Source organism: Myotis yumanensis, unplaced genomic scaffold (genome assembly GCF_028538775.1).
Source record: "Myotis yumanensis isolate MYYU_CA2020_CCGP unplaced genomic scaffold, mMyoYum1.0.hap1 SCAF_18, whole genome shotgun sequence".
Lineage (NCBI taxonomy): Eukaryota > Metazoa > Chordata > Mammalia > Chiroptera > Vespertilionidae > Myotis > Myotis yumanensis.
Genome location: NW_027223769.1, coordinates 15,132,382 through 15,153,975, shown reverse-complemented (window position 1 = coordinate 15,153,975; position 21,594 = coordinate 15,132,382). Strand labels below are relative to the sequence as shown.

Sequence of the window (21,594 nt, the reverse complement as noted above, 5' to 3'; positions counted from 1 at the left end):
GACCTGCAGCAAGTTACTTAACCTCTCTGAGCCTCAGTTTCCTTATCTGTAAAATGAGGAGGGTGATAATGCCCCAAAAGGTGCTTATAAGGATCACCTGACTTCATAGATGCAAAGTGCTCAGAATGGTGCCTGGCACCGGTGAGTGATGGGCACGTGTTGGATGTCAGGGGGCCCTGGGTTTCAAAACCCCACCCAGCACCTGCCAGCATGTGACTCTGAGGGAGGGATTGGCCTCTCTGAGCCTCAGTTTCTCATCTATCAAAGGGGATAATATTCATTCCCACCTTGCAGGGTTATCAGGAAGAAGAAACAAGCTAAGACCTGCAGCCTACTTGGCACAATGCCTGATGTGGATTAGCAATCACCGAGAATTAGCTGCTGGTTTTATTGTTTATCATTACCAGTCTCTGCAATAGTTCTTTAAAATAATTTTTTAAAATCCAAACAACATCTTTACAACTTAACTGGATTTCCTCCTGCCCTGCTTATACAAATCAAATTGTCCCTGGTTGTTGACACTATAAGGGTTTAATCCAAGCTACCACCTGTGAACACTCTACAGATTTCCTTTTTGGTATGTTGCAACCTCGTTGGACAACATACCAACAGAGTTGTGACACAGTTAATAGTTCTATCAGCTCGTAAGCTCTGAGATCCAGGAGAGTTTATATATATTTTGAAGCCACTTAGGGCCAGGAAACAGCAAGTTCAAGAAAGTTCTTCAGCCCGGCTAGTGTGGCTCACTGGTTGAGTGTCGACCCATGAACCAGGAGGTCACTGTTCGATTCCTGGTCAGGGCACATGCCTGGGTTGCAGCCTCAATCCTCATCATTGGTGTTCCTATCTCTCTCTCCCTCACCCTTCCTCTCTCTAAAAATCAATGAGAGAGAAACATCGATCGGCTGCCTCCTGCACGCCCCTTCCTGGAGTTCGAGCCTGAAACCCAGGCATGTGCCCTGACCAGGAATCAAACCGGTGACCTCTTGGTGCATAGGACCATGCTCAACCAACTGAGCCACATTGGCCAGGCAGTATCCAAATTTCTTAATCAATGCCAAGTGCAGTTGGGTCCCAACCACAGTTTTCACAAGTGCTCTGCTGTAGTCAAACTAGTCCCCATACGTGGACCAAACTTCCCGCCTTTGCCCTCTCATCTTGGTAGAGCCCTATCTTCCATTCAGTGCTCCCTGAGGGCAGGGGCAGCTCTCCTTCCCACTGTGGCTTCAGCACCGGGACAGCGTCCGCCTCTGCCCACTCCCAAGAACCTGTACCCCAAAAGGTGGACTGGTGCCAATGCTCCTGGCTCCTGTCCTTTTAGTGCTGGTGCGTGCTGGGAGAAGTCTTTTGTCTCCCCCATCTCAGTTGCTCTGATCAAGTGTGTGATTACCATGTTCTCCCACCATCAATTGCCCAAATTGCCTTGTTTTCCCTCCCTGGAGAGCCTGCCCGATTCACTCACCAAATGCCTGCTCATCCTGCAGGTCTGATCCAATCCCAGAACCCCCAGGAAGCCCTTCTCTCCCAGCTCGTCCCCCCACATCCCACACCAGCCCCTCCACCCTCCACTTCCCACCCCAACTTTCTGCTGCAGATTAGATCGATTAGAACAGTGGTCGGCAAACTCATTAGTCAACAGAGCCAAATATCAACAGTACAATGATTGAAATTTCTTTTGAGAGCCAAATTTTTTAAACTTAAACTATATAAACTTTAAACTTAAACATTGTTATTAACTTAATTAGGGTACTCCTAAGGCTTAGGAAGAGCCACACTCAAGGGGCCAAAGAGCCACATGTGGCTCTCTAGCCGCAGTTTGCCGACCACGGAATTAGAACATCAGATGGTTCCAGTTACATCTCTCACAGCCGGTGGAGGGGTTCCTTCTCAGTGTTGATGTGTTTTTATTACAGTGTTACTTAAATGTGAACAAGTATATAAGTTTGACGTACAAATTCCATGTGCTTCAAACTTATATACAACTGTGAACCTAAGCCAAGTTTTCAAATCAAGTACAACATATCCAAATTATTGTCAGTTCTCACTAGACAGTGTTTGGGAATGAGATCTCTGAGCCACTGGGATGTGGTGCCAATTTCTGCTGCCCAGGCCTCTGGGTTAGGAGCCTGTGGTGCTGGTTGGCTCAGTTCTCCCATTTTTTATTTTATTGTGGGTCAGGAGCTGCCCCATGAGATTCTTTGGCTTTCCCTGTATGCCCTGGGGATTAAAAGACACAGATGCAAACTCTAGATCAGTTGGTGGCTGTGTTTGACTTGAAATCGGGACAAAAATCAGAACATGCCTTGAGATGAAGATAAATATGTACATTGGCTCCAAAGGGCCATTTATTTCTCTCTCACATCACGGAGTGTCCGGAAGTGGAGTGTCTATGGAATGAAGGACATGGGCTCTCCAGTCTCCACTCTGCCTTCCCTGGTGTGGCCATCCCCTTGATGCATGTAAGGTGGCTTCTGGAACTCCAGGATAGCAACACTAGGCAGGAGAATGAGGAAGGTAAGAAGGGCAAAAGGGGCCCATCAGTTCCGCCACCTTCAAAGATCTTCCCCAGTACTATGGTGACTTCTTACGTCTTGTTGTCTTATTCTGGAGACACTGAGCTAGCTGCAAGGGAGGCTGGGAAGTAGGATTGTGTGGTGGAGCACTTCACCGCTCCCAACACCCTGGGAGCTCTGTTACGGAGGAACGGGAGATGGGCATTTCATAGCAAGTGGTAGTCCCTGCCTTCTTGGGGACTGGGATCCCATGGCATTGGGAATATTTTTAAAAGATTGTTATTGAATTTTAAAATTTTAAAATCGGAGGACTCCCCGGCTCCTATTTGAGAAATGATGACCTAACAGTTCTCTTGTGAGTTTGCAGGAAGATGGCTCCTCTCTCTAAGTGGGTCTTACATGCTCAGATAACAGGGTCCTGAGGGGTTGGGCCATCCTAGGCCCCTAATGTCCTCAAAAGTGCCTGTTAACAGTTCTGGCCACAGCAGACTCACCTCTTGAGCGATGCCTACTGGGTCTGTGGTCAGTTTGGAAGATGGTTGGGAGGGCAGTTTTGGAAGCAGAGCCTTGGCTCCACCTCTGCTCTGCCACTGAGTAGCTGTCTAACCTTGAGCACATTATCACTGTGCCTCAGTTTCCCCATAGGAAAAACGGAGGAAATGATAGCATCTTTCATGGTGGGTGTGAGGGTTAAGAGATAAGCTGTGTGACATGCTCAGTGCAGGGCTTGGTACACAGTAGATGTTAAAAGAAATGCTGGCACCTTCCTGCGAGAGAGAGAGAGAGAGAGAATGAATGAATATGAGTGTGTCAGTGTCCATGTTTCTGGTGTTGATATGACCTTGGGCTGTCACTGAATAACCTGACTCGGTGATGCTCAAACCTCACCGATTTCATGGCCTCCTTCAAGGGGGAGAGGAGGCAGCATGTGGAATGTTAGGTGAAAGGCACAGGTGCTTTGAAAGGTATATTCTAAATTAGCCATCGCCTATGTGTTGTTTAGATGTTATATTAAAACTTAAAATAATGTAAAAGAAGATACAAGACTTTCCTGTTTTTTGAGAGGAGCCACACGTTCAAAGCTTTCTGATTCTTGAGGCCTCTCAGGTCACGTTCTGCTTGTTGTCCCCTGATTTCGAGGAATTCTATGTTGTCTGTTGGCGATGGACACGAAGGTGTTAGACATCGTTCTGTGCCGTGAAAACCAGTGCACAGGGCGAGCGGGCAGGTTCCACGGCCTTTCCCTTTGCTCCCCCAGGTCACAGACCTCCTGGTAGATGAGTCCAGTTTCACGGGAGAAGCTGAGCCATGCAGCAAGACGGACACCCCGTTGACCGGCGAGGGGGACCTCACCGCCCTGAGAAACATCGTCTTCATGGGGACCCTGGTTCAGTACGGGAAGGGGCAGGTGAGCCCTGAGGCGCCCTGGGGGCCGTGGCTTCTGTCACCAGCAGGCTGCCAGCCTCAGAACTTACACTTCTCTCTCCTGAACCCAGGGAGTCGTGATCGGAACAGGGGAGAGGTCTCAGTTCGGAGAAGTGTTTAAGATGATGCGGGCTGAAGAGGTAAGGGCGCGTGGGGGCTTTGGTTTTCTTGTGAGCTGGGGTTTGAGATCTTCTTGACTAATGATGCCAGTCCTGCCCACCTGTTAGGAATGAGGATCATGTGGTTAATGTGAGTATAATTTAAAAAAATTTTTAAGACGTGTTGGGGTTTTTGTCAAGATATAACTTACAGACAGTCAGGTGCACAGACATTACATGTAGAGGTCAGTGAGTTTTTATATATGTGTACCCCTGTGGAATTATCACTCAGCTCAGGATAGAAATGAGCCAGGCAGAAGCTGTGGGATGTAATCTAAGAAACCCTTTGTTCCGATCCTTGCAGACACCTAAAACTCCTCTACAAAGAAGCATGGACAAGCTGGGGAAACAATTGACACTTTTCTCGTTCTTCATAATTGGTGAGTGAAGCTTTTGCACTCGGTCCTGGGGACTGGGGAAGGCGCCCCAAATAGCCCAGCTGTTGCTCAAATAGCTTACTGCCCACCTGGGTGAAGATGGGGGTTTGGGGTCAGAGACTCTGACAGTGACAAAAGGCTTCTGTATTAGTCAGACGAGGTAACAAGCAGCCCCTGCCTTGTAGTGACTTAACATGACCAAAGTTTATTTCCTGCCCATATCATAGTCCACGGGCATGTTCTTGGTCTAGTGTAGCGGTCACCAACCGGTGGTCCACGGACCATTGGTGGTCCGTGAAGTCCGAAAGGTTGGCGACCACTGGTTTAAGGAAACCTTTGGAGCAGCGGTCGCCAACCAGTGGTCCGCAGAGGTCTGAAAGGTTGGCGACCGCTTGGCTTTTCTGGACAGCTCACCTTCAAATACCAGTGCAGGGGCCCAAGCCCCCACTGTATCTTTGCTCTCCCTTCCTCTGGGTCCTTGGAGCTGGTCATAATTCTATTTAGCCAGAGAGCACAGAGGCTTGTGTGGGAAAACTTTAAGGCATGGACCAGGAAGTGAAGTCATCACTTTTGTCCCTGTTCACTTGGTCAGATGGAGTCACATAGCCTGCCTATCTGCAAGGGAGACTGGAAGATGTGGTTTAGCTGTGTGCCCAGCCATATTTCTGTGCCACTAAGTAGGCTGTGCCTGGTCTTATGCCTCATGGCTTTTGGCAACACACCAAAACCAGCATCCACATGGTGCTGAGGACCTGAATTCAGGTCTTACTCCTGAACATCACTGTGCAGCTGCCCTGGCCCCCTCCCCTGCTCCCTCCTGCTGTCTCCGGCTCTGGCTTTGAGGCTGTGTCCTTTGTCCCAGCCTTCAGGGCCACCCAGTGCTTTGCCCCTAGTAGATTCTCAATAAGCATTAGTTGAGTTAATGAGCTAATAAAGGAACAAGCCAGAACCACTGCCCATGGCACAAGCAGTGATAAGAGGACGTCCTGGTAAGTCTGGAGCCAGGGGCAGTTCTTGGGAGGATCCGCCATCCCTTCTGGCAGTGGCGCGGTTGCCCCTCTGGTCGCCCAGATGCATGATTTCATTACGTGAGTGTTTTATGAGGCACTAGACCCTACGATCGGTTCTGGGGCCGCCAAGATGAGTAAAATGCAGCTTCTTCCCTCTGGAGGGCCCCAGGCAAATAGGGGAGAGATGCCTGAACAAATATGAAATGTGAATGTAGCCATTAATCGGATGTGGAAGGGTTGGGAAGACTCCAAGGAGGAGGTGACGTTAAACCAGGTCTTGCAGGATGAGTAGCAGTTTGCCAGGTGACAAAAGAGGGGATTGGGCATTCCAGGCAGGGAAAAAACAAGTTCAGAAGTACGGAAGGTATCCCCAGTCCTTTACTGCCTGTAGGAGGTGGTGAACTTAGCAAAGTGGTTAAGAGGATGCGCCCTGGCTGTCTCCTTCCCTCCCTGGCCACCCCTCCCCCAACATTCCAGTCTAGTCTTCTTTCCAAATTCACGCTTTGGATTAACTGCTCAGAGTTTGCTAACTCACTCGGTTTACTGTTTTTAAGTAGCTCTATGCCCTCTTCCCTCCTCTCTGCCCTCCTTTGTCCTGGAGCTGTGATGAAAAATGGGTTTTAATCTGCCAGGTCTGATGACAGCCAGTGGGGCTCTGTGCTGTGAGGGGACTGTGGGACTGTGGTGGCCAAGAGGACTGGGAGGATGAGGGACACAAGGGAAAGTGGCTGTGAGCGCCACTTATTGGCCATCCTTGGGGTTGCATGCTGCCCAGGCTTCAGGGCAGACTAGAATGCCCAGAGGCATTTCACATTCCAAAGCAGGGGTTGGAATCTGTGGCTCTCAGGCCAAACTGGATTCACCATCTAGTTTTGTAATGGACCACAAGCAACGAATATCTTTTATATTTTTAAGTGATTGAAAAAATCAAAAGAAGAATAATCCTATATAATACAGAGCTAATATGCTAATTAGACCAAACAGCAGAAAGACCATCCCAACGACCCTAGGGACGAAGCCGGGGCTGTGAGGGGCTGCGAGGGCCGAGCCCCTTACATGAATTTCGTGCATTGGGCCTCTGGTATTTCATAACATGAGAAGTATATGAAATTCAAGTTTCAGTTCAAATTCAGATTTCGGTGTTTATAACATTTAATTAGAGCATAGCCACGCCCATTCACCTGCTATCTACAGTGGCCAAGCTGAGTTGCAGCAGAGACATGTGGCCCATGAAGCCGAAACTATTTACCCGCTGGCTGGTTACAGAAGAAGTTTTCTGACACGTGCTCTGAATGATTGCAGTGATCTGCAGGACATAGTGCTGTAGTGGGCGCTGCTTCTCTACCCCAGTAGCCTCGAGAACAAATAGCAAGTAGATGTGCTTTAAGTTGTCAAATAGGTAGTATTCACAGGGCTTTCTGCTGTTCAGTCTAATTAGCATATTAGCTCTTTATTATATAGATGAAATCGTTTATAAAAAATAAAAAGTTCCAAGTCAGGGGTCCTCCAAGGCCATTGCCTTGCATGAAGCCACTATTCCTCAAGTTAAATTAAAGCTTAAATTGGCACGTGTGTGGCCAGCCCACACTACCACTCAGACCTTTTACTTCATCATAAATATTTCGAGAATTGTTCTAGAGGAGCTGGAGTTTTGAAACTGGGTTCCATGGATCGCTAAGGACCCAAGTGGGAGATGCAGGGCAGCAGTGGTGCCCTGATACATGTTTAACAACTTTCAAAGGCAGAGTAGCATTTGCCAATTTCTGTGGTGTCAATACTCTCAGCATGGCCAGCTTCAAGCTGCCAATGAGAAGTAATTGAACATGACTTGTGAGATGTGCACATAGGCTTGTGTGAGCCCCTGTCAGCAAGCTGCAGCCTTCTGCAGGGAGGCCTGGGGAGGGGGTGGTTCTGATCCTAATGGGGAGGGCTCCAGACTCACTGCCCCACCCCTATTTCTAACAGCTTCTGCCCTCCAACCTTTTGCATCTGGGTTTATTTGGATTCCTGCTAAGATTTCATTTGACTACTGAGTTCTGTAGCTAATTATAGTATGAATGAAACAGCAACCACATAACAAATCAGAACTTGTGATCTCACACACACACACACACACACACACACACTAGTACCACCACCATCACACAGCTCATAACTTGCCCTGCTCCCTGTTCCTGCGAAACAGAGCTGATGATCTTTAGCACATCCCTCAGTGTCAACAGGAAGGCCACTCACCTTCCCACTCACCTTCCCAGCACTTCCCATACAGCTGCAGCAACAGTTAATGACTGGGCATTCGCTGTGGGCCAGGGGCTGAGCTAAGCACTTCAGGTGTGTTGTCATCTCTTAAATCCTGAAACAACTCCTTGAGGAAGGCATGGTCATTATCCCCACTTTACAGATGAGTAAACTGAAGCCACCACAGAGGCCCCAGAACTTTCCCCCATTGCCAGACCTCTTGTGAACGTTCACGGGTCCCAGCATGGCTCATGCCACCTCTCGCCCTCAAGGGTCCACCCCTGACAGTCTCCATATATCCTGAGCCTAACACAGGGCCTGGTGGTTAGTAAATATTGGGTAAATGATTGATGAAGGAGAACATGGAAAGGGGAATGTATTTAATCGTGAACATGGCAAGATAAAAACACTCGGGAAACTGTGGCCCATCTGCCCATCACGGAAGAGGCATCGCCTGCCACCTCAGCCGCCTCGGGGGGAGTCCTGGAGCCACGTGGCACATGGAGGTTGTTGGAATAATCTGTAGCTGTCTACAACCGCCCAGAACAATCTGGTTGTTTCTTTCTTGACTTGAACTGGCTGGATCTTTTCCAGAGCAAGTAAAACACTCTTCTTTGTAGATACAAGGGTTTCTTAAAGAGGAAAAAGTGGTTACAGGTCCTTGGGGTTATTAATCACTGCCCTGTGTCTCTTCTCCTGTAAACACTTGAAATGCTGTCATGTCTTTAAGTGTTGGAGTGTGTGTGTGTACACACACACATGTTTTGTCTTGTTTTGGTTTCTTCTCCAGGCATCATCATTCTCACTGGCTGGCTGCAAGGGAAGCACCTTCTCAGCATGTTCACGATTGGGGTCAGGTAAGGGCTCTGAGCCCTCCCTCCCTCCCTCGTCAGTGCAGCAAGACAAGGCAGGAAGATTGGGGCGCGGGAACAGTGTGGGGAAGATGCGTCCTCCCCACCCCAAGCACAGCCCCCAAGAGCACATTATCTGGCCGGTGGGGGTGCCCAGGGAAAGCTTGGGAAACAAATGAAAGCGTATGATTTGGACCCCCCGTTCCCATCACTTTTTTGCCCGTGGGTTTGGATCTTTCTGGCTAACGGTGTGGACTCCAGAGCCTGCCTGCCTGCCTAGCGTTACATTCTGGCTTTACCACTGCTGGCTGTGTGACCTTAGGCAGACTTTTGCACTTTCTGTGCCTCAGTTTTCTCTTCGGTAAAATGGGAGTGATGAGATAGCCCCTCCTGTGGTCATGGCGAGGATGAGATGAGAGCCCATGAAGGTTCCTGCAACAATCCTAGCGCACAGTGTGTGTTTGCTCCTAGTATTCCTTTGAAGCACCGTCTAGGTCAGCGGTTCTCAACCTATGGGTCGAGACCCCTTTGGGGGTCAAATGACCCTTTCACAGGGGTCGCCTAAGACCATCAGAAAACACATCTATAACTACATATTGTTTTTGTGATTAATCACTATGCTTTAATTATGTTCAATTTGTAACAATGAAAATACATCCTGCATATCAGATATTTACATTACGATTCATAACAGTAGCAAAATTACAGTTATGAAGTAGTTGGGGGTAATTTTATGGTTGGGGGTCACCACAACATGAGGAACTCTATTAAAGGGTCGTGGCATTAGGAAGGTTGAGAACCACTGGTCTAGGTCTTTCTTTTACAGAGGATTCTATAGGAGACGGTAAAGGTCATGTCACTGAGGCCCACAGCTGATGGCAGGGCTGGGAACCAGGGCCCTTGGCTTTAGGCCCGAGGAACCTGCCTTCCCTCCACATGGTGACTCTAACAAGCGACAGTCACACCCCCGGGCCCGGTGGACGATGCAGAGATGAGCGGGAGCAGGCTCAGTGGCTGAAGTTGCCCCAGCTTTTCCACGGCTGCTCGCCACGGCCAGGGAGGCAGAGTGCTAGGGATGGTCTCTAACTGGATATGTCCCAGCAGAAGGGCAGCTGGTGAGCCTTCTGGGGCACACAAAAGCCAACACGTTTCTGGGCTCACGTTAAGCCCCGTGGATTCCAGAATGTGGCTCCCCTGCTGTTGGTGTCTGCAAACTGCTTTAGGTGATACAGGGGAAATTCTTTTAATGTCTGTGAGCAAACGTGACACTTAGGCCACCAAACCCATGGTGTAAACAAGCTTAGATGCACATCAGCTAATGAACGGATAAAAACCATCCCTGGAATATTATTCACCCACAAAAAGGAAAAAAGACCGACGTCCGCCACGTCGGTGGCCCTAGAAAACACGATGCTAGTGAAGGAAACCAGACACAGAGGCCACATTCTGTGTAACGTCGTTCATGTGAAATGTCTGAATTGGGCAACGCCATAGAGGCGGAAACCAGACGCGTGGTCTGCAGGCCGGGCCGAGGAGTGACTGCTAACAGTTGCAGGGATTCTCTCGGAGGTGCTAAGAATGTTCTGAGCTTGATTTTGGTGATGGTTGCACAACTCTGACTCTACTGGAAACCACTGAGTTATATACCTTAAAAGGGTGAATTTTAGGGCATGTGAATTGTATCTCACAAAAGACAACAAAGGACAGCATGGAGCAGACCATTAGGAATGTGGTTATTCATCGGGTCCCCGAGCCTCTCTGGTTCACATATAACAAGTCAAGCTGTCATTACAGTAAATTACAGCGACGCACCTCGCAGTGACCGGCACCGTCTGTGCTGGGACCCGGAGGCCATAGGTGCTGCTTCCCAGGAGAGCCTTGCTGTAAGGGCTGGGTGCGGCTCTGGTACATGCTCAAGCTTATCTGCGTGTGAATGAAGGGACACGGTTACCTGACCATTAGCGACAGGATGGGTGCTGATGCTCCCGGTTCAGGAAGCACTCGGAGCAGCGAGGCAGGGACGAGGAGCTGCCCCAGGCAGGGTCCGGCAAGAAGCAGGGCCAGGGAAGAAGTCAGCCCCTGGAGGGAGTGCTCAGGTGACTACGCCGCCGTCAGAGGCGGGTGATGGCAGGGGGACTGGGGCGCCTGAGCTCCCAGGTGCCATGGTGCCAAAGACCTCCCCGAAATAATGAAGCTTTCCATTCCCATCTTATAGACCATGGGAAGTCCTGTGAGCCAAAGACGGTTAACTCTTTCCAGGAAAATAACAAAAAAGCCTTCCATGCCCATCCCACCCTATCTCCCCAAGGTCATTCCTGATTTCCTGTCTTAACATTCCCTTTCCTCTCATTCATTTTACTGCATCGGGGGTAACTTACCGTTAAGAGAAAACTGACTGTTCATTTCCCTTGTGACTTTGAAAGGAGGTTTTTAGCAGAATTGAAGTCACTCGGAACCACCAGGTTAGAATGTAGAAATGGCAAGATAGCCCGTGAGGAAGAGACTCTTCAAAATACATAAATGGGAGGCATTCTTTTAAACACTTTATCCTGTTCTCTGCCTCGAGAGACACTCAAGCTGACCCACGGTATATTTGCTTTTCCATCCTTATCTTTATCAGTTTGTGGATTCGTTTTTTGTTATTATAAAAGCTTCCTGGTACAAAAACCAGCCTCCCCATGCCATACTGGGGGAAAGTCCCCCTCCTAACCCAAGCAGATGTTTGCTTAGTTAGCCTTGTCAGCCTGTGCCATAAAACCAAGCAAGCCTTCTTGCCATCCCCATGGAAACCAGGCACAGTCCCTCGACCAAAGTCAGTCATCTTGGTTTCTATAGCTGAATGCTCCATTGTCTCCGGGTAAAAGGCCACCATCATTACCGTATTTCTTTAATTCTAAGATGCACATCCCTTTTCACATCTTAACTTCTCTGAAGTCAGACTTGCGATAAAGCACCGTGAATTGGCTGATGAATTGGCGGTATTTTTTCTTAGTATACACAAGATAATGGTGTTTTTCACAAGCAGCCTTGTCTTAAAATTGGGTGAAATACGTTAGCTGTGTGTGACTTTGGTTGAATGGGCCTCCTCAGCTAGGCTTTCTGATTATTAACCAGCCACATAGAACGCTCGCTATGTGCTAGGCCAGGGCGGGTCGAGACTCCTGCCATATATTCACTTGTGAGTTCGTTCATTCAGCAAATATTTACTGAAGGCCTGCAGGGTTCTGCTGGAGGTTCCCATGCAGAGGGTGACCCTGGTGGGTGTGGTGTGGTGACGCTTACTGCATAGATCTGCACAAAAGGACCCTCTTACTCGCTCATCTCCAGCCTCCCCCATCGGCCTGAGGTTAGCTGGTCATTATCCGGCCCTCTGCCCTCGGTCAGGCCAGCCCAGGAATGTGGGATGGGGGAGCAGTCAGCCCCGATGCTCTGGAGCCAAATCGAGGCAGAAAGATCCCCTTCTTAACAGCCTACCACATGTTGACATCCTGCCCACAGGAAGGGGATCCATGTTCGCAATCCCAGTTCAGATTCCCAAATACTAGAAGCTCATTGGTTCAGCTTGGAACACATGGTCTCCTCTAATCCAGTCAACTGTGGCTATGGGAGAGCGAGGTCCCACAATAAGGAGTTGAAGGGGTAGGGATGATAAAGAAGTGAGCAGGTACCCCAAACAGATCTGCTAAAGGCATAGCTGTGTCACTTTGCCTCCCTCAATTTTATTTTTTATTTTTTTTTTAATATTTTAATAATTTTTATTTCTTAAAGTATTACAAAGAGTATTACATATGTCTCCTTTTTTCCCCCCCTTGACATTCCCCCGGCCCCTACCCCCCGCCACCCCCCCCCCCGTGTCTTGTGTCCATTGGTTAATCTTATATGCATGCATATAAGTCCTTCAGTTGGTCTCTTAATCCCCCCCCCCCCCCCAACCCTCCCCAGGCTTCCCACTGTACTTTAACATTCTGTTCAATGATGCTCTGCTTCTGTATCTACCCCTGTTCATCAGTCCATACTGGTCCCCTTTATTTGTCCCAACCTCACTGGAGTAGTCTCAGCCTCACCAGGGCCGTCTGAGCCTCACCAGGGCCGTTTCAACCTCACCGGGGTCGCCCCTACCTCACGGGGGCTGTTTCAACCTCACCGGGGTCGTCCCTACCTCACGGGGGCCGTTTCAACCTCACCGGGGTTGTCCCTACCACACCGGGGCCGTTTCGACCTGACCGGGGTTGTCCCTACCACACCGGGGTCGTCCCTACCTCACGGGGGGTGTTTCAACCTCACCGGGATCGTTCCTACCTCACGGGGGCCGTTTCAGCCTCACCGGGGCTGTCCCGACTTCACCAGGGCCGTTTCAACTTCACCGGGGTTGTCCCTACCACACCGGGGCCGTTTCGACCTGACCGGGGTTGTCCCTACCACATCAGGGCCGTTTCGACCTGACCAGGGTCGTCCCTACCTCACGGGGGCCGTTTCAACCTCACCGGGGTCGTCCCTACCTCACGGGGGCCGTTTCAACCTGACTGGGGTTGTCCCTACCACACCGGGGCCATTTCGACCTGACCAGGGTCGTCCCTACCTCATGGGGGCCGTTTCAACCTCACCGGGGTCGTCCCTGCCACACCGGGGCCGTTTCGACCTGACCGGGGTCGTCCCTACCTCACGGGGGCCGTTTCAACCTCACCGGGGTTGTCCCTACCACACCGGGGCTGTTTCAACCTGACCGGGGTTGTCCCAACCACACCGGGGCTGTTTCGACCTGACCAGGGTCGTCCCTACCTCACGGGGGCCGTTTCAACCTGACCGGGGTTGTCCCTACCACACCGGGGCCGTTTCGACCTGACCGGGGTCGTCCCTACCTCATGGGGGCCGTTTCAACCTCACCGGGGTCGTCCCTACCTCACGGGGGCCGTTTCAACCTGACCGGGGTTGTCCCTACCACACCGGGGCCGTTTCGACCTGACCAGGGTCGTCCCTACCTCACGGGGGCCGTTTCAACCTGACCGGGGTCATCCCTACCACACCGGGGCCGTTTCGACCTGACCAGGGTCGTCTCTACCTCACGGGGGCCGTTTCAACCTCACCGTGCCTCCCTCAATTTTAATTTTCTGTCTGGCTTCCCTACCAGAAGTGTCTAAACCATTAGAGCAATGATGAAAAGTGAAATTTAAGGGAGGACCCACTGAAGCAAAAAATTCCACTTCCTACTAATTGCCTGATTCTGGAAATTCCTTTCCCAGGGCCCAGAAACTTTTCTCTTTAATAAATGAGAACAATTTAGATGCAGAAGCACTTAAAGAGGCAAAACAGCTGGCAGACTAATTCACACTAAAATGTGGGTGTCTGATCCCTCGCCAAAAGCAGGACTGTGTGTGTGTGTGTGTGTGTGCGTGTGTGTGTGTGTGTTTGGGGGGGGCGGATTGGGGCTCAGCGCAATGGATGTTGAAGGAGGAGGCAGGTGCATCATGGAATGGGGAACAGAGAATAGAACAGGAACTTTGGGGACACTAGAGAGGAGCTTCACCAGGGGAAAGTGTTGCCAATCCCAGTGGGAACTCATATCATTCTTAAGTCCATGTTAAAAGTGACCCATTTGGCCTTTCGATCCAGCCTGGCTGTGGCTGCCATTCCAGAGGGTCTGCCCATCGTTGTCATGGTTACGCTGGTGCTGGGAGTCCTGCGGATGGCCAAGAAGCAGGTCATTGTGAAGAAGCTGCCGATCGTGGAGACTTTAGGTGAGGGAGTCCAGCTAATTGAATCCTTAAAAATTGGATTGAATGGATGTTTTGGTGCCATGTTCATTCAGCGTGGGTATTTCATAGGCCTGAGAGTTGGTGGCGATGAACTGCTTTTTTCTATAAACTCTGCTGTTTCTCCTGGCAGGTTGCTGCAATGTTATCTGTTCTGATAAGACGGGGACCCTGACCGCCAACGAAATGACTGTCAGCCAACTTGTAACGTCTGATGGGCTCCACGCCGAGGTGAGTGCTGTGTGAATTACAAGGTTCAAGACAAGGGTGTGCCCTGCCAGACCCTTTTCTTCCTGGAGAAAGCACAGGGAGACTTCTAGGAAACATGGAGAAAACAAATAGGGCAAAGTCCTTGTTACCAACAGCTGCAAGGAACATGGCTGATTAAGATAGTCATCTTCATCTTTATTATCTTTAATAATAAGCACAGTATAAAATTTAAAGGCTAGAAGACTCTTACCCATAAGCTCCCAGGGTAAACGCATAACGATTAGTCCTTTTGGGCTTTGAGTCTCTCCTGTGTGTCAGCACAGTCGTAGGCTCCCAGAATGTGCAATTTTGTATCTTGCTGCTTTTTTCACAAAACCTTCCACACCAAGGGGTCAGCCGTGACAGCCCGGGGCCAGGGCCTACTTTTGCAAATAAAGTTTGTGGGCACGCTGCCACCGCTTTTGTTCATAGGTAGTCGGTGTCTCCTTTCACGCCAAACAGCAAAGCTGAGTCCTCGCAACAGAGATGTGCATGGGCCACAAAGGCTAGACTAGTTGCTATCTGGCGCTAGAAGGAAAGGTTTGCCTAGCTCTTGCTAGAACATAAGCACTCTCCGGTGCTGTTACTTGGTTTTCTTACCCAGATTTTTCCTGGCTGCAGAGCAAAATTATTGCCGTTTACCGACTCGTGGTGGTTAGTGAGCGGTTCCGCTAACATGCAGTCCTGCAGGGAGCATCTGTCCCCATGCTTGAAGCCGCGGGTGTGGCCAGGATTTTGTCCTTGGAATGAATCCCCAGAAAAGATATTATGGCTCAACCAGGGGAGTGTATTTCTGACTCTTGATGACATCCTTTCTGTCCCTTTGCCCTGCAGGTCAGCGGAGTTGGGTATAATGGCCAAGGGACAGTCTGTCTTTTACCGTCAAGGGAAGTCGTTAAGGAGTTTTCCAACGTCTCCGTGGGGAAATTGGTGGAGGTAGGTGTCAGCAGCACCGTGAGAGAAATACGCATTTAAAATGGGGCTGGTGGGGATTCTCTCCAGCCCAAGTGGGCCCAGGACCTGGACAGGCCGGCTCCGAATATTAACTAAAGATTCAGAAATGCCCCCTTGCAGGCAGGCTGTGTCGCCAACAATGCTGTCATCAGGAAAAACGCCGTGATGGGACAGCCCACGGAAGGTGCCTTGATCGCCCTGGCAATGAAGGTGGGGGATGTTTTATTTCCTTTTCATACATTCACTTGTCCCAGGGCTCAGTGGTTAGCCCCTGAGCTCTGAGACTGGGAAGAAGTGCCCCCACTCTGCCCAGTGCCCGGCGCAGAGCGGCTGCTCCCGAGTGTTGAAGGGATAGGTGGTGGGTTGATGGGTGTGCCTCTCTGCTTTGTGCTCAGGGGACAAATGACAGGAGAGGTCCGATCAGACCCCTCTGTCGAGGTAGGAGCCCACCCATGGGTGCCTGTCCTGTGGAGTGGACCCTCCACTCCTTCCCAGCCACTCTGCTCCTGACTCACGGCCACCTCAGATGTTCTCTTCAAGTTCACTGCCATTTCCACCTCTGTAGACGCCTCTGCTCACCCGGGCACTCTGAGCTGTCACTCATCGCACTGTCCTGTGTCCATCTGCCCACCTGTCCCTCCCCCAGCATGAGGCCAGGGCACCCACATTTCTGCCTCTCCCCCATGTTGCAGGAGCCAGTGCAGGGTGGGAATGAGGGGGAGAAGGATTACCCTTTCAGTACGTCCGTGTGAAGGTAAACAAGGCGCTTTAAGACATTCCTTTCACTCACAGAGGAAAATGCTCTCCAGAATGTCAGTAATTCAAATGGAACTTATTACCCCTTTAACACAGTGAGGGCGGCCCCACTCAACAACTCCCGCTGCTCTGCAGGGAAGGGAGGCTGGCCTGGCGATCCAGCTACCTGGCTGCTGCCAGTGATCCCCGTGCTCCTCTCCTCGTGCTCCCCTCCCAGTGATCCCCCTGCTCCTCTCCCTGCTGCTCCCAGTGATCCCTGGTGCTCCTTGGTTTGCAGACACACCCCTCTAGTCTTCACATGGTGTCCTCCCTGTATGTCCATCTTCACGTGGCTATGTCCTCCTCTTACCACAGTGGTTCTCAACCTTCTGGCCCTTTAAATACAGTTCCTCATGTTGTGACCCAACCACAAAATTATTTTCGTTGCTACTTCATAACTGTAATGTTGCTACTGTTATGAATCGTAATGTAAATATCTGATATGCAGGATGGTCTTAGGCGACCCCTGGGAAAGGGTCGTTCGACCGCCAAAGGGGTCTCGACCCACAGGTTGAGAACCGCTGTCTTACCAGGAACCAGTCATATTGGATTAGGCCTGCCCTAAAGACCTCATGTTACCATGGTTGCATCTCCAAAGATCCTATTTCCAAATAAGATCCCATTCACAGGTACTGGGGTTAGCACTTCACCACGTCTGGGGAAGGACACAGTGCGGCCATAATACCCTCCTTGAGGAGGCTTTTTAGACATCTGTCCCCAGTCACTCCTCCCAGGGAATTTTAACACCACAGATACGTTGTATGCCTGTTGGTGTACTGCATGCATGCCTGCGCGTTAAATACTTAGAAAGTGGATATTTTGCCCTCCTAGGGACCGCTTTTCACCCCTTGTGAGGCAACGGGATGCGCAGGTTAGGACTGGTGGTCAGCTGGGGAAACTGAGGCTCAAAGCTGTCAACTAAGTGGCCCGCAAACCATCAAAGAGCCAACAAATGTCAGGTCTGGCAAGGACCCCAGGCTGTGACGACAGGCCACCCTCTAACCCAGGGCCGTTTTGGGGAAATGGCTCCGTCCTCAAGTTTGAGGTTCCTTCTGACAAGAACCCCACAGGCTCCTGTTTCTGAGCAAGTTTCAGCTGGAGCTATTTCGGGGACACGTGGTTCTGCCCTGGGACGAGATAAACAGGCTTTTTTTCCTGGTTGGGACATTTGAAAGCAAATGGCCTTTCTCTGTGAGCTAAACGCTTGGATTTCTCATCTGCCCGAGATGGTTTCATTAGGGAGTCATTTGCTTAGTAAATGGACTGAGCTTTGCATAGAAATTGCTTTAGAATGCCTCGCTGAAAACTCTGTTTTATTATCCTAGATGGACTTAAGCGATGTTAAAGATTCCTACGTGAGGAAACAAGAGATCCCGTTCAGTTCAGAGCAGAAGTGGATGGCAGTAAAGTGCAGCCCCAAGAATGAGGTGAGTTTGCTTCTCGGCCCCTTTCCACCACATCCCCCCACCCCCACCCCCCAAATCAAGCAAATGCAGACATCAGGGAGAGAGGTTAGCTTCCATTGCTTCTGTGAGGTTCCAAATACATGACAGTACAGTTGATAGCAATCAAATCTTTGACTATCTTGGATCTTCTGAGATTTTTAACTGAGTCACTGGTCTTCCACATGAGGTTCCTGTACCAGCCCATCATTGCACCAACTGGGAAGTTGTTAGAAATGCAGGTTCTCACCCTGGCCCGTTTGCTCAGTGGATAGGGTGTTGGCCCTCAGACTGAAGGGTCATGGGCTCGGTTCTGGTCAAGGGTATATACCTCGGTTGCCTATGGGGCATGTCTGGGAGGCAACCAATCGATGTGTCTCTCTCACATTGATGTCTCTCTCTCTCTCTCTCTCTCTTTCTCTCTCTCTCTCTCTCTTTCTCTCTCTCTCTCTCTCTCTCTCTCTCTCTCTCTCTCACTGTTTCCCTCCCCCTCTCCCTCTCCTTCTCCTTGTCTCCCTTCCACTCTCTCTCTAAAAATCAATGGAAAAATATTCTCGGGTGAGGATTAACAAAAACAAACAAACAAAAAGAAATGCAGAGTCTCAGGTTCCACCTGAACTCCTGAAACCCAGGGGTAGAGCCCAGTAATCTGTATTTGCTGGGGATTCAGATGCACGCTCAAGGCGAGAGTCGCTGGCCTGTAATATAGTTGCTGAGTAATTACTACTAGAGCAGTGATGGCGAACCTATGACACGCGTGTCAGAGGTGACACGCAAACTCATTTTTTTGGTTGCTTTTTCTTTGTTAAATGGCATTTAAATATATAAAATAAATATCAAAAATATAAATCTTTGTTTTACTATGGTTGCAAATATCAAAAAATTTCTATATGTGACACGGCACCAGAGTTAAGTTAGGGTTTTTCAAAATGCTGACACGCCGAGCTCAAAAGGTTCGTCATCACTGTACTAGAGCAACCCTAGGCTTCTGATAAATTGACCCCATTGCTAACTTGGGTCCTTCCTTCGCCTCCCGTGCTAAGTTTTTTACACACGTGAGCTTATTTAACTGTCACAATGAAGGACCAATTCTTCATTCCTGAAGGGGGTCCCCCACAAATGATGTGAACAGTGAGCTCACGTATACACACATGCATAGACACACATGTGTGCATGTTATAAGTGATTAAAGGACTATATACCAAACTATTCATGGCTAATCCTGGGTTGGGATTCAGCTGTTTTCTTTTTCTTTTTACATTTTCTGTAGCTTTACATATTTTCTACAATAATCTTCATATATATATATTTATATTTATATTTATATTTATATTTATATTTATATTTATATTTATATTTATATTTATATTTATATTAGAGGCCCAGTGCACGGATTCATGCACATTGAAAGGGAATTAATTAGAAGGTAGCTGGCAGGGCAGGACTGAGCGAGATGGGCCAGACATACCTTGGAGCCAACCTCCCACGGTCCCTCCTGGGCCAGCCGCATCTGGGGAAGCACCAGGGCTTGAAGGGCTGTGGAGTGAGCGGGGTCCCTCTGGCAGGTGGGGTCCCTCAGCCTGGCCTGTGGGGATCGGGCCGAAACCAGCTCTCTGACATCCCCCCAAGGGTCCCAGACTGTGAGAGGGCGGTTCTCAGGTGACACACCCCTGAATTGGGCTCCCTCCTGTCTGGTTCCAGGTGTGTCACCCGAGAACTGCAGCTGCCAAGTCACGGCAGCTCTGCAGCTCCTGCATTGAGCGTCTGCCCCCTGGTGGTCAGTGCGCATCATAGCTACCAGTCAGAGGGTCGCTTAGGCTTTTATATATATAGATTTATTGATTTCAGAGAGCAAGGGAGAGGGAGAGAGATAGAAACATCAATGATGAGAGAGAATCATTGATTGGCTGCCTCCTGCACGCCCCCTACTGGGAATGAAGCCCACAGCCCAGGCATATGCCCTTGACTGAAATCAAACCTGGACCCTTCAGTCCGTAGGCCAATGCTCTATCCACTGAGCCAAACCAGCTAGCACAAAAAATCTTTTTTTTTTAAACTGCTATTTATTGCCTCCTGCCTTTTCCTCCAACCATCCCCCTCTCCCGCATTCTTTCTGGAATCTATGCCCATGCTGAGATTTCTCATCTCGTTCAGGCCAGGGGGCAGCTCCACCAGCTCATTCCAGGTCTTGGATGGGCATGTCAATTCTGGGTGCTTGAAAGGTGTTATGGATTTGTAAAAAAATGTCTTAATACCTTCAAATCAACCCCCTGAAGGTGGTTGTAATATAGTCTCATAAAAAAAATATGGGCCCTGGCTGGTGGCTCAGTTGGTTGGAGTATCATCCAGGGCACCAAAAAGTTGTAGGTTTGATCCCCAGTTGGAGCACCTATAGGAGGCAAGCGATTGATGTTTCTCTCTCACATCCATGTATCTCTTTCTCTTTCCCTCCCTCCCTCCCTCCCTCTCTCCCTCCCTCCCTCCTTCTCCCCCTCTCTCTAAAATCAATAAACAAGTTCTTGGGTGAGGATTAAAAAAATATGGAAGTGTGACTTTAAAAGTAGAAGCTCTTTATAATTTTCCCCACTTCTCTCCCTGCCCATCCCCCACCTGAGGTAACTCCCCTTAACAGTCTTGTTCTGAAATAGACATTTAGCAAAATCAATCACAGACCTAACAGATAACACTGGCTGAGATATGAACATTCATGGAACATGCTGCGTGACATTAACACGGCGACTTAATGCAGGGTGGGCGGAGGGGGTCCAAGATCAGCCCGTGCCTTTTCTGGGCTGTGCAGTATTCCATGGCATGGGTTTCCTGTAACTTACCTAATCCTCCTACACTGGAGAAGCTGACAGCCCCCTGTAAGCCACCTGCCATGCACATCTCTGTGGGTGAGGTGACATCACCAAGAAGCGCCTGGCGACAGATTTTTTTCCCTTTTGTCCTTTTCAAGGGGCAGGAAGACATCTACTTCATGAAGGGGGCCTTCGAAGAGGTGGTTCGCTACTGTACCATGTACAACAACGGGGGCATCCCCCTGCCGCTGACGCCCCAGCAGAGGTCCCTGTGCCAACAGGCGGAGAAGAGGATGGGGTCGCTCGGCCTGCGGGGTCAGTGCCTGCGGCCAGCCCCGGGCTTGGCGTTTGCATGTCACGCTGACTTCAGGCCCCTTGATGCAGGGTCCTCGGTCCGTGAGCTGGTGGTCAGAGTGGCAGCAGGCAGTTGCCAGTGAGAGTCGAGCAAGTGTGGAATGGATAGGGAGCCCCCCCACCAAAGACACCCATTAATGCGGGTGCAGCTCAGGATGAGGAGAGGCGGCCCCTGTCCCTGAGTTTCCTAAGGTGAATGGGGTGCCCCGGAAGCAGCAACTGTCCTGCTGAGTCTCGCTCAGCGCTTACTGTCAGGAAAGCCTAGAGCTCTTGTTAGTCAAGGCAGACGCTTCACTCCTTGGCCATCCCCAGTGTTCTGCACCAGGGCCGGGGCCTCCCCTATGGGCTGGGTGTTGAAAACCCGTTTCCTGTCGCGTCATCAGCCTGTCGGCTTTCGGGGAAAGTATTGGAAAACACCACGGAACACGTGTATCCCTGGGGGATGGGCAGCGGGGCTCACCACACTGGTTTCCCCCTTAGGAACACATTGTACGTTGCTAGCAGACAGGTGCGAGGGGAGGAACAGCACCTGCGTCGGGCACAGGGCAGCTGTCCTAGGGAGGCGCAGCCAGAGGCTTCGGACCACAGCCCCCTCCGTTATCAGTCAGGGGCCACCCCCCTGGAGCGCTCGCCCGGGAGCTGGGCCTGGCTTCTGCGCCACTGAAACAGGAGTCCTC

At 50.2% G+C, this 21,594-nt stretch overlaps 1 protein-coding gene across 1 annotated transcript in view; it reads left to right on the top strand.

The window, feature by feature from the left end:
• Positions 1-21,594, top strand: part of ATP2C2 (ATPase secretory pathway Ca2+ transporting 2) — a 56,998-nt gene that overhangs the window by 26,947 nt on the left and 8,457 nt on the right. The window contains exons 8-17 of the mRNA XM_070399115.1: positions 3,772-3,921; positions 4,010-4,078; positions 4,401-4,476; positions 8,512-8,578; positions 14,183-14,307; positions 14,456-14,553; positions 15,406-15,507; positions 15,646-15,735; positions 17,646-17,747; positions 20,722-20,878. Of these exons, the coding sequence (XP_070255216.1) occupies positions 3,772-3,921; positions 4,010-4,078; positions 4,401-4,476; positions 8,512-8,578; positions 14,183-14,307; positions 14,456-14,553; positions 15,406-15,507; positions 15,646-15,735; positions 17,646-17,747; positions 20,722-20,878 (1,036 nt within the window). The remainder of the gene's footprint in view (positions 1-3,771; positions 3,922-4,009; positions 4,079-4,400; positions 4,477-8,511; positions 8,579-14,182; positions 14,308-14,455; positions 14,554-15,405; positions 15,508-15,645; positions 15,736-17,645; positions 17,748-20,721; positions 20,879-21,594) is intronic.